We start from the raw sequence: 11,697 nt of genomic DNA, 5'->3' as shown, positions 1-11,697 counted from the left end.
CTTGTGGTTCAGGATGTTTATTTGGGATTACTTTCTATATATCTGTTAATCGTACTGATACTTTTCCTCCTTGAACAATGGTCTAGAGTCAGACAGGGCAAATCATCACCATTATCATCGCAGTGATCTGCGATATAGCTGGATGCTGACTGGTGATACATGACAAGGTCACCGTGCAAGAGCCCATCTCCCACTTCACTCCTTAGACAGCCCCCATCATCCTCTTCTCGAGCTGATTGGGCAGTGAAGCCCTCAAAGCAGCGAGTTGCGTCGACGCAATCTCGTCTACCCGTTCCACCCTCGGGGTACACAAGACCTCCCATAGGCCAGGTGCCTGCACCAAGCCGGCTTGTTTGGGATCTAGGGCACCAAGGCCATACGGCTTCCTGCTTCTCGACTTATTACATCACGAGTAGAGTCGCACGGGGGAGGCTGTCGTAACGGCCACCTCCGTCTGCTATGGAGACGAGCCAGACCACTCAGGGAGGGTTGCCCGTGCTGCGGCTGGTGATTGACTGCGGCCGGGAAACGCTGCAGAATCGAATCCTGGGCATCAGCTCCGATCGGCCCGGCCACGATCTCTGTTTACCTGAGCAGCATGCAAGCTGCCATTGATTAAATTCTTGTTGTTGTGATGGTGCTGTTGTGCTCGTGAGCATTCTCTTCCTTGATATGTTTACGAGACGACTTCACTGACGGACAGGCAGAGGGGCAAGATTGATGCGGTGCGGCTCAGATTGGAAGTCTTTCATGTTCTCTTCATTTTTATCAGCCTTTCATCTGAACTACCTACACTCTACTTGTGACGCAAGAGAATCCGCCAGACCTTTTGTCATTCACGTCTCGGCATGGTAGCTCCCTCGGCAGCTTTCTACCCTGGCTGATGCCTACTTAGCACACCTTACCTGTTAAGAGCGCGTATCTGTAGCTACAGCAGATCAAGTCCAATCTCATTCTTAATAGGCACTTTCCAAAAGCACCATCAACACTTACGACCAACTCGGGACTCGACACAGCATCCCGTCGCCCACCCCGACCATCGACCATGGATCCAGCATCCTCGTCCAACACAGGACCTGCCGCGGGCACTTCAAGAAACGCAGCGCGGGCACAGCTGTCCTTCGCGGAGCGCAAGGCAAACATGACGAAAGCATCCTCCCCTCACCTCGTGGAGGGCAGTCAGATCACGCGGCCCATCGACCGAGCACCTCCCGGCGACCCCGCCGCGTCCTCCAGAGCCCGCAGGGCCCGGTCCAAACCCGAGCTGGGCAGGCAGCGCAGCCTGTACTTTGAGAACGCGTTCTCGACGAGGGGCGGCGGCGGCGGCGACACGGCGGCGCAGGACCGCGTGCGGCGGGAGGCCAAGGTGGTTGCCGAGGTCAGGACGAATGTGATTGTATGTCTTTCTCCCTCCCTCCCCCTGCACACACACATAAACACACACATATATACACACACACATACACTCGAGAGCCACCCATACATGGGAGGAAGGGCTGACTCGTACTGTTGCCGCCTTGGATACTTAGGTCAACGACGAGTTCACCATGATCACGGAGCTCATGTACCACCTGTGCATGCGCTACAAGCGGCCCATCACGTCCGTCGTGGTCACGCTGCAGCACGGCGCCTGCATGTGCTTCGGGGGCACCTTTGAGCCCGCGTACATCCTCTCCGTCTCGGCGCTGCCCGCCGAGCTCCAGCCGGCGACCAACAGGCGCAACGCGGTGCTGCTGCAGAAGCACATGGAGGAGGCCCTGGGCGTCGTCCCCGCCAGGGGACTGGTGCGGTTCATCCCGACGCCGGAGGACTGCGTCGCGTGCGACGGCAAGACGGTTGCCGGGGAGCTCGACGAGCTGGCGAGGGGGGTGCTGCCCGAGACGGCCGAGGAGGCACCGGAGGAGAACGTGGTCTCGACGCCAAAGTCGAAGAAGCGGATGAGCGTCAAGGTTAGTGTCCCCAAACCAAGAACTGGCCAGCAGCGAAAGAACAGCGCATATTAACTACATCTCCAACAAGTCTCTCGGTAGCTTCAAGGCTCCCAAGTCTCCGTTATCAAACGAGCTCACACCGCCTTCCACGGCAGACGTGTCTTCCTCTACGACGAGGCCGGGGTCGGCCAACACCGAGCCAGCAGGCACGGAGCAGCACGAAGCGACGCCCGAGAAGCAGCCGAGGAGACGGAAGAGCTTCATGTCGAACTTGTTTGCGAGGTCAACGCACAAGGCGCAGAAACAACAACAACCCCCACTGCCGCCCTCGAGGGAGGAATGAATTTTTGGTCAGTCTTTACAACGATGCGGTGAGGCGGATTGGACTGGCGAGCAATAGCTGGGCTCGATAATAGGTAGCGTCAGCGAAGAAGCATGGCTCAGCGGCTGCTGCTTGAGTGAAGTGATGACCTTGCCTGGTTTTCTTTCTCCCTGAGTCTGTTCCGGACATTAACATACAACTGTTTGTGTATGCAGACTGTGTATCTCCTAAAAAGATCGGTGAATATGGGTAATTAAGGTGCGCATTGAGTGCATCGCTTTGAATTGTAATAAAGCCTCGCTTCCACATTGAGAGACCTGACCAGCGCACTGTAAAACCGCCTTGTTTCCCACTGTTTTGGATGCTGTTAGCACGCTAACGAACCCCCTAGGCACGGCGGTAGCGATCTGATAGGGGGCGCTCCAATGCCTTATCGATCAGGAGCCCCACACGGCCAGTCAACAACCAAGACTCTCTCGTCTTCTGACTCTCCAGCCTCTTTGAAGTTCAATCATCAAGTTGATCACAGGTTCACAGTACAAAATCCAAGCGCACCCATACTCACATTGCACTCACAAAACTCCCCCCACGACTCTTGCCGGGACACAGACAGTTCTATGCGATTACAATTGTTCGCGACTCCACCGTTGGCCGACTCCGCATGACCTTCGCCTCATCGAGGTCCCAGGGCTGCAAACCAAGGCCCCATGCAACATGGAGGTGAGCCATCTCATTTCCTTGACCCTCTGGCGCGTAACGTACCCCAAGACTGCCTGTGTACCTGGCGAGTGCGATTGAGTCGGTCAGAACAAGCGAGCCCATTCTATTATTGGCAGGTTCCAGAGCCGTGGAGTCTGCAGCGATCACTTGTGGCTAGTGGCCCAAGGTCTTAGTGAGCTCGAATCCTCCGAGCCAACTGTTGTGTTGATCGTCTTTGGCCATTTCTGGGAGTCTGTGGTCTGTATTGTCACGAGCAAGTGCTACGTCAATTGGTCCAATCTCGACGAATGCGCCATACGGCCCGAGAGACTGGGTTCGTCCTCGTACTCGCGAGGGCTGAGCCCACCCTGGATTCCTTGTGCTACCCATAAGATGAACTGAGCTTGCTCAGACAAGCCACTCCGTCCTATCGGCCTCGAGACAGCCCGTCTAGTCGACAGAATCTATTCGGTCAAGACTATCGAGATGACAGCTGGCCCTGTACCTCTTCCCCTTCCAGTGGCCGCTTTTTCTTTCCCATCTGCCATGTGGGCCACACTCTGATGCAAATGCGGGCTCATTTCTTTGTCGGGTTTCCCTGATTCTGATTTCTGTTTGCACCGAGATGTTACAGTGATGCGGCAGCCTCAGACCCCCCCTTCTCATATGATTCTATCGCCCCATCTCCTTCATGTCGGGAGTACTCTCGCGGTGTAGCACTTCAAGTGTAGGCTCGCCGCCGGGGGAGGCAGGAGCTGGACGGCGCGGAAAAGTCAACTATATCAGTCCAGCGTCGCTAAACCTCGAACGTCTCTACGAGCAGAACCGACAACGGCTCCAGAAGAAAGATGGTGCCATACCTCCCGAACTCCACCCAGGCCCTCCAGGCAAGGGTAAGCCTCGTCTATTGTTGATGGGCCAGAGAAGGTGAGCTTCGTCGCCCAACAATCCAATCTCCACCCACCGGGCTGACTGTTTGGCCAGGAGCGGAAAGTCATCAATATCAAGCGTGGTATTCCACAAGCTCCCACCTAATGAAACACTCTTCTTGGAGTCCACAGCCAGGATACAGAAGGACTCGATGGCGTGAGTCCTGTCCCTTTGCTAGCTATGTCCTTGGGCCTTGCTAAACTCACGCATTGCAGCTCTTTTATGGACTTCCAAGTCTGGGACTTTCCTGGCCAAATAGACTACTTTGAAACTCCTAATTTCGACATGGATGCCATCTTTGGCGAGATCGGTGCTCTGATCTGGGTAATCGACGCTCAGGACGACTACCTCGAGGCTGTCGCCAGGCTCAACAGCACGATCATCAATCTGCAGCGCAACTATCCCAATATCAACATTGAGGTCTTCATCCACAAGGTGGATGGCCTGTCAGACGACTACAAGCTCGACATCCAGCGCGACATTACCATCCGTATCCAGGATGAGTTGTCCGACCAGGGTTTCGAGAACGCCCCCGTCACCTTCCACCCGACCTCCATCTACAACCACAGCATCTTCGAGGCCTTTAGCAAGGTCATCCAGAAGCTCATCCCCCGTCTCGGTCAGCTCGAGGCCATGCTCACCTCGCTCTGCCGTACGTGTCGGTTCGAAAAGGCATACCTCTTCGACGTCCTGTCCAAGATTTATATCGCCACCGACAGCGCGCCCGCCGACATGGCCTCCTACGAGATCTGCTCAGATTATATCGACGTCATCATCGACGTCACCGAGGTGTACGGGAGCTGGTCCCGGCCGGAGGGCTACCGGGAGAAGCTCGAGGAGGGCCAGCACCAGAAGCTCGAGGACCAGGTCGCTTGCAACTGGGCCGAGAGCTCCATTGTGCTCGCCGACGGCAACAAACCCATCATGATGCGCGAGGTCGACACTTACTTGGCGTTGGTGGCCATCATGAAGGAGGGCTCGTACGACAAGATGCCGCTCGTCAACATGAACGTCGACGTCGTGGTCAAGGGCTTGACGGAGTTCTTTGAGATTACCAAGCCGAGAAGCTGAGACTTGCCGGGTTTGTGGTTTGAGCGTTCCTCGGACGGAGTAAAAAAGTTGTCAATGGGGAAGATCAGGACCACCTGTTATACTACAGTGGTGCTGTGCGCGCAGGGCCGGACCTGCAGACACATGGATGAAGACACGGGGTTTGTCTCGAGGGCTAATGGATCATGTCACTTGAATTAGTCTTCATTCCTCAAAACCGACTGTCCTAGAGCAGCCTTTCTTTCTTATCATCTGAAGTGAGCCCCTGTGATATCATAAACTCATGAACTTGCTTTCCATGCAAGAAACCATCTCCCTCCCCCCCACTCTCTGTAGCTTCATCTCTCCTTCATGCCTCCAGCTTGTCGGGAAGCCCAAACACCTTGAAGGTAACCCTGTCCTTGCCCAGCAGGCATACCCGGGCCGGCATCTCGCCCCGGGCGCTGCTCGGCCCCACGACCTCCATGGCGCTCGGGACCGAGGAGCCGCCGGCCTTCTCGACCGGCACATCCGCAGACCACCAGCCCGAGTCCGCCACCGAGACGGGCACGGGCGCCTCGACCGCCGAGCCTTCTATGTACCCCTTGTACGGTAGCCGCGTGTCCTGCAGCGGCACGGCCACGAGTTTGACGGCGGCGGCGGCGGCGGCGGCGGCGGCCTGCGGGCCGCCTTCCGTCACGCTGCTGCTGCTGCTCCGCCACAGGACGAGCAAGGTCTCGTCGCCGAGGAACTTGGCGTCGATGATGCGCCCGCCGGCGAGGTCCAGGCCCGCGGCCTGGGTCCAGACGCTGCTGCTTATGCCGTTGATGATGTGCACGCTCGTGCGGAAGATGTAGACTGCGCGGCGGAGAGGCAGGGGAGGTGTGAGCATGTGGTACGGGCACAGGTAGATGGTTTATCAAGAAGGGCGGTAAGAGGGGGGGGGGTTTGTTGTTGTTGGGGGAAGAACTCACGGTAGCTGGGCTCGGTCTGCGGGACGAGAGCTGTGAAGGTGAGGCTGTCGATGCCCTCCTGTACATATCGAGGTCAGCATGGCTCTTTCTTCAAGTAGAATACAGAAACAAATGAGTCTTGAAGGGACTCACATCTCTGGGTAGTGGCACCACGCGGATATCCGCCTTGCTGATCGGCGAGCCGATGTCCAACCGCGTGCCCTGGCCGAACCGCACGCAGCGCTTCTGCGTCTCGGCGATGCCCTCGAAGACGGTGCTGGCCCGCGTGGCGAGGTAGTCGACCAGGAAGTCGAGCCGGGGGAAGGCCTTCATGTGCGGGCTGCCCTCCTCGTACTTTTGCAGCTGCTTGTCGAGCATCTCGAGCAGGGAGACGCCGTCTTCGATGTACTCCCAATCGCGGCTCCAGTCCTCGGGGGCCACCTGGTTGAGGAACAGGCCCAGGGGGCTGACCTGCAGATGGCCCTCGATGTAGGCGAGGACCTTGCTGTAGTCCATCGTGGCCTCCTTCTCCGACAGCTCCTCGGACTGGCTCGGGCTCGCGAGCTTGTCGATCTGCAGGCGCAGCCACGAGGAGAAGACGGTGAAGAGGTCCAGCTCCTCCATCACGAGGAGGAGGATCTTGTGCGAGACCAGGGTCAGGCACGACACGACGTCCATGATGCGCGTGATCTGGGACGACTTGAAGCCGATGTCCTCGGTGTCCTCGTGGAACTTGGCCAGCCCTTGCAGGCGGCTGAGGATGACGGCGCAGCGCTCTAGGGCCGGGATCATGTTCTCGTGGACGAGGCCCCTGAGGTTCTCCAGACCGGACATGACGGCTTTGTCCCATCGTTTGTGTCCCTGGCAATATGTGTAAGTCATTGGACTGGGGATGATCAGGCGTGAGCTCTATGCAGACTTACTCGCTCGGCCAGCGTGTCAACAAGCCACTCCCTGACGGCTGGGAAAGTATGACCCGTCAGTACCGTATGGAATAAGGCCTGTATGATCGTCATTGTGCCTCCTGGGAGCTTCTCAAGCTCTTCTTGAACACCAGCTATGAACCTAGCAGGCAGCTCTCTGGCTGCTTGCCACTCGCCCACCATGTGGACCTGCGTTTGCTTCACATAACGGAGAAGCTTTTGTAATGTTGTGGTTTTCGATGCTAGTAGAGCTAGGTTGACTGGAGAGGAGTGTATGAACGGGAGGTCGATTGGGACAAGGTGTAGCGCTACTGGGTCTCCCTTGGCTTGAGCTTCAGTGAGCAACAGTGAGTGGGTGGAAATGGATCCATGGGAGGCATGGCTATAAAGACGCATGGCAGCAGGGAGATCTTTCAGTGACTGCCGCCTCGGAGGATAGCCGAAAGTGCCAATGACAAAAGTGTCATAGAGGCTCAGCTGGATGCCGCCGTCGGCCGTGCCAAGGATCATGACGTCGACCTTGTCCGCATCCTCGGCCTTCATAGGCTGGAATACAAACTCCAGCGATGTCCGAGTTGAGAAGACAAACATGTCATCACTAAAACCTGTGCGTTAGCAAAAGCAAGGAAGAGTCACCCTGAAAACCAATCAACCAATAACCACTTACCCAGAGCCACCAGAAACGGGCAGAGGACTGAGCTTTGGCAGCGCAGTGTCCACCTCGAGGAAGGTCAATTCGTGCGGCAGGTCAAGAAGCTCCTTTTCTTCATCCTTTTCAAAGCCTTGTTGTGATAGCAATCGCCGCCATGATCCAGCGGCTGCTTTTGACTTTCCGAACCCCCGTTTGCCTGTGAGGTTCCTCGCCCAGCCAATGTACTTGATATTCGGGTCTGAATCAACACTGACGTTGAGAGTATGTACAGCTTTGCTGTTCTCGAGACTCATCAACCGAACTACACCCCCGCTCCATGCCACGGCTAGAAATTGACCTGCTCGAAAGATTCAGTGGGTTGAGCTTGAATAACGGGTTCGCTTGGACCAACCATCAGCTTTCCAGCGTAGAGCTTGTACCGTCCGGCCTCTCTCTGTAAGCTTGGAGACCAAGTCACCGCCAGGCCTCCGGATATACAGTGTGCTGCCATCGTCGCCGACAGAAACGGACAGGTCGATAGTAGGACTTATTGCTAGGAGGTCCCTCGAGACAGGACCTGGGAATGAGCTCTGGCTGAGGACCTTCAACCCAACAGAGCTCTCCATCGTGTCAGGAGGCCCCCGGTATGAAACTTTCTATACCGGAACCTGGTTGGTGTCATCTGTCATGCTCATGGAGTTTCCATATCTACATCTGTCCTTCATAGAATTCGACGAGGTTAGACGCCCCTCATAGTGAGTCGCGCTTTCTGCGAGAAGCGCGTCGCACTATCTGCACTCTAAATGAGAAGGGTTGACGTACAGTGCGGGTGAAATTAGGCCCTGCCAGCTGACGAAAGTTTCCAGCACCAGGTGGCGCTTGGTAAGGAAGGTTATCTCAGTTTAGCGACTCTTAGTCGCTAACGGCTTCTGAAATACAGTGCAGTTCATTGGCCAGAAACCGTACCAAGCTGCCTATCTCGTGACTGCGCACGAGCCATGTGGCCCAAGCGCCATCGAAATACCGAAACCTCACATCGCCGGAGACTGATGATGTTCCACCGTTTGAAGCAGACACTCAGACCAATTGCTTGACGAGATCCAACACAGCTGCCACCGGCTGAACTCCGTCAAGATGGCTGGCCTTCAACACTTCAGTACGTCGAGCGCGTTGCTCAATTGAGGATGAATTGCAGTCGCTAACAAGGAGCAACAGAGATGGCCCTGGATCCGGCGATTGTCCGGCTAGGCAGTAAGTTCACCGATGCCGATATGATTCACGACGGCTAGCGTACCGGGAATGGGAGGAGGGGAACGAGATATCTGACTTGACGGTTGAAACAGACATGACTACCAACCGCCACAAGTACTTCAGGTGGACCGGCCGCACTGCTGGCATCACCTTTGTCTACGTCGCGGTCGTCCCGAGCATCTTCTACTGGATTACCGTTTCGACTCAGGTACGATTTTCATCGAAGGCACATATACATCAAGCGCAGAGCCGTGCGACTGACTCTATCATTCCTACAGGACAAGTGGGATCTGAGGGCCAAGAGGAGGGGCGATCTGGTTGCCGCATAAAGCTGGAGCAATCCTTGTACATACAGAGTTGGGTTGTACGGAACATGGAGCGGGCGACATCGAATATGAATCCGTTCTGATGCTTTGAGATCTCTGAATATGTCGTGTGATTGTTGGACCGTGGAATATACAGGGCATCGACAGCGCCCGATGAGCTGGGCAAATGATGATCGCTGGTAGTAATCTTGCACAACAATCTTGTACAACGAGGGCAGCAAGGCTACCAACGATCGCGACCCCTGCCGCGGCCTCTACCTGCTGGGGGTTCCGGCAACTCCTCGCCTCTACGCCATTCGCCCTTGGGCACGAAGCCGCCCATGCCGTCACGGCGGCCACCGCCAAAGCCACCTCCAGGACCGCCTCGCCCACCTCTGCCTCTAGAATATCCAAAGGCGTGATCTCCCCTTGCACCGGGCCCAGCAGGACCCATCCTTCCTTCACCAAACCCACCAAACCCTGCGGCTCTAGTCTGGGCGTTCGAGGCTGGAGCAACCGCTCCGGTTTCGAGAGGCCGGAGTATTGCGCAGGAAACGTAGTCGCCCACGACGAAGCGAGCCTCGTCTAGGGTCTTTTGTCCATCGTCGTCCTCTGCTTCCCCCAGTCCATTCAGGTCGTCTTCCCCGCCGGGGTTGCCTGCACCGATGACCACGCTGCCCAGTTCCTTCACGGCGAACCGTCCAAAGCGCCGGCCGCCCTGCGCCGCATCCGGATAGATGAGTCGGAACACGAGCCGCGTGCCAATAGCAGGGCTGGGCAGGATCGACGGGTCTGCGCCCGCAATGAGCTGCGACAGCTCCGAGAGGGTGCAGCTTGGGTAGGTGTATATGGGCACGTAAGGCGGCAGGCTCCGGGCGGAGAACTCTTCGGGTCTTGAACAATCGAGCTGTTAGCGGAGCCCCCCCAAGTTAGATATAATAAGAGACTGCACAACATACTTGTGTAACGCGCCCGTCTTGTAGAAGAGCTTCAGCAGGAATGGAGGAGTGGCATCCAGGTCAATCTCGCTCGGGCCAGGAGACGCCATTGTGCGCTGATACTAGGCCTGCCTCTTGAATATTATTGCTGTGTCGTGGCAATCAATCCCATGTTGATGTCGATGGTTCCGTTTAACCTGGCCTGTATCACATGGTCATATGAAGGAACACAAGGCTTCGTCAGAGTGGTGGAAGCCGGGTCAGACCGCGGGAGTTAGGTAGATTACAAGCCGACGGGCTGGCAACGAACCAGGGCTGGCGGGGTTGTTGGGAAGGTGTTTAGCGCCGTGAGCTTCTGCAAGGCTACTGAAAAGACCGCCTGAACCCCACCGAAATCAACCACCTCTGGAATTTCAGAAGGCTGCGATTGTGGCCTTTGCCTCTGACCACCACCACTCCGAGCGTATTTGCCTTATTGCATACTTCCGGGGGACAAAGTGGCTCGCACAGCCTTTCGATCGAAGTAACGATCTCATATTGCACGATTTCTATTCTTTCCGGGTTTCTTTTCTTTTTCCTTACTCTCCACAAACCATGGACTTCGCATCTCTGATGTCCGCGCAGATCGCCAAGGCGAAGGGCGAGACCGCGAAGCCAGACACCAGCGCGACCAGCAAAAAGTTCACCAAGAACTCCGAGGCCGAGGAGAAGCGCCGCGCGGCCTACCTGGCCGAGCAGAGGGCCCTCGAGGAGGAGCGCCAGGCCCGCGCCGCCGCCAAGCGCAAGCGCGAGGAGGACGCCGCCGAGGAGGCCCGGGCGCGCGAGGAGAAGCGCAAGAAGCTCGCCGAGGAGACGAGGCGGCGGCGCGAGGAGCGCGAGGCCGAGGAGGAGAAGGCGCGGCGGCGGCGCCTCGGCCTGCCCGAGCTGCCGCCCAGCGCGGACGACGTGTCGGCGAACCCGGAGAACAACGACGAGGACGACCTCGAGGATGACGAGGCGGAAGCGTGGACGGCGGACGAGGTGCGGGCCAAGCTGCGCGAGCTGGGCCACCCGGCCACGCTGTTCGGCGAGGCGGACGCGCAGCGGCTCAAGAGGTACAGGCGCCTCACGCGCGTGGTGACGCAGGGGCCCATCCCGACGACGCTGCGGCTGGTGGAGGAGAAGGACATGAAGGTGCCCGACACCGTCCCGGAGGACAAGGCGGGGCGGCGGTATCTGTACCGGCAGCTGGCGAGCTACTTCACCATGGTGCTGGGGGAGTGGGAGAAGGCGCTGCAGCGGGAGGCCCGGGACACGCTGGCCGGCAAGGCGGCCTACAACGCCATGGTGCAGAGCAAAGAGACGATGAAACCGGTACGTCTGGGTCCCGGGTCATGCCCCTTTGGATGAGAAGACAAGACACTAACGCGATAGTAACAGCTGTTCCGCAAATTCGAAAAGGGCGATCTGGACGACAGCATCCTGAAAGCCGTGGTTGAAATTGTCAAGGCGGCCCAGGAGCGGCGATATGTCGATGCCAATGACGGATACTTGCGGCTGAGCATCGGCAAAGCGGCCTGGCCCATCGGTGTGACCATGGTGGGTATCCACGAGCGAAGCGCGCGCGAGAAGCTGCACAACGGCGAGAGGGGCCATGTCATGGGCGACGAGGTCACACGCAAGTTTCTTCAGAGTATTAAGCGCTGTTTGACATTTGCCCAGGTGAGGTGGCCTCCTGAGGATGTGAGACAGTTGATGGGCTGAGTACATACTTCGCACGAGGTGATGTTGAGAATACCGATACCG

General features: G+C 57.2%; 5 protein-coding genes across 5 annotated transcripts; 3 read left to right on the top strand and 2 right to left on the bottom strand.

The window, feature by feature from the left end:
• Window positions 1-1,045: 1,045 nt before the first annotated feature.
• On the top strand, window positions 1,046-4,953 carry E0L32_005525 (uncharacterized protein; the record flags this gene model as incomplete). The annotated part of the gene is made up of 8 exons (XM_031140056.1): window positions 1,046-1,396; window positions 1,530-1,949; window positions 2,031-2,281; window positions 2,791-2,973; window positions 3,090-3,286; window positions 3,744-3,879; window positions 3,937-4,038; window positions 4,098-4,953. The coding sequence occupies 8 exons, from the start codon at window positions 1,046-1,048 to the stop codon at window positions 4,951-4,953; spliced, it is 2,496 nt and encodes an 831-aa protein (XP_030996040.1).
• A 328-nt stretch (window positions 4,954-5,281) lies between these two features.
• On the bottom strand, window positions 5,282-8,044 carry E0L32_005524 (uncharacterized protein; the record flags this gene model as incomplete). Its single annotated transcript, XM_031140055.1, has 6 exons — window positions 5,282-5,769; window positions 5,886-5,943; window positions 6,018-6,725; window positions 6,788-7,385; window positions 7,455-7,776; window positions 7,831-8,044. 6 exons carry the CDS (start codon window positions 8,042-8,044, stop codon window positions 5,282-5,284), a joined length of 2,388 nt encoding a protein of 795 aa, XP_030996039.1.
• A 508-nt stretch (window positions 8,045-8,552) lies between these two features.
• Window positions 8,553-8,998, top strand: E0L32_005523 (uncharacterized protein; the record flags this gene model as incomplete). The annotated part of the gene is made up of 4 exons (XM_031140054.1): window positions 8,553-8,574; window positions 8,634-8,669; window positions 8,762-8,877; window positions 8,948-8,998. The coding sequence occupies 4 exons, from the start codon at window positions 8,553-8,555 to the stop codon at window positions 8,996-8,998; spliced, it is 225 nt and encodes a 74-aa protein (XP_030996038.1).
• Window positions 8,999-9,218: 220 nt separating this feature from the next.
• E0L32_005522 (uncharacterized protein) lies at window positions 9,219-10,022 on the bottom strand (the record flags this gene model as incomplete). The annotated part of the gene is made up of 2 exons (XM_031140053.1): window positions 9,219-9,867; window positions 9,934-10,022. 2 exons carry the CDS (start codon window positions 10,020-10,022, stop codon window positions 9,219-9,221), a joined length of 738 nt encoding a protein of 245 aa, XP_030996037.1.
• Window positions 10,023-10,506: 484 nt separating this feature from the next.
• Window positions 10,507-11,655, top strand: E0L32_005521 (uncharacterized protein; the record flags this gene model as incomplete). Its single annotated transcript, XM_031140052.1, has 2 exons — window positions 10,507-11,265; window positions 11,332-11,655. 2 exons carry the CDS (start codon window positions 10,507-10,509, stop codon window positions 11,653-11,655), a joined length of 1,083 nt encoding a protein of 360 aa, XP_030996036.1.
• Between the last annotated feature and the right edge of the window lie 42 nt (window positions 11,656-11,697).

Source organism: Thyridium curvatum, assembly GCF_004353045.1.
Source record: "Thyridium curvatum strain D216 chromosome Unknown NODE_29_length_410198_cov_82.451705, whole genome shotgun sequence".
Taxonomy (NCBI): Eukaryota; Fungi; Ascomycota; class Sordariomycetes; order Thyridiales; family Thyridiaceae; genus Thyridium; species Thyridium curvatum.
Note: the sequence above shows the minus strand (reverse complement) of the source record. Positions and strands in the feature narration are given on the sequence as shown.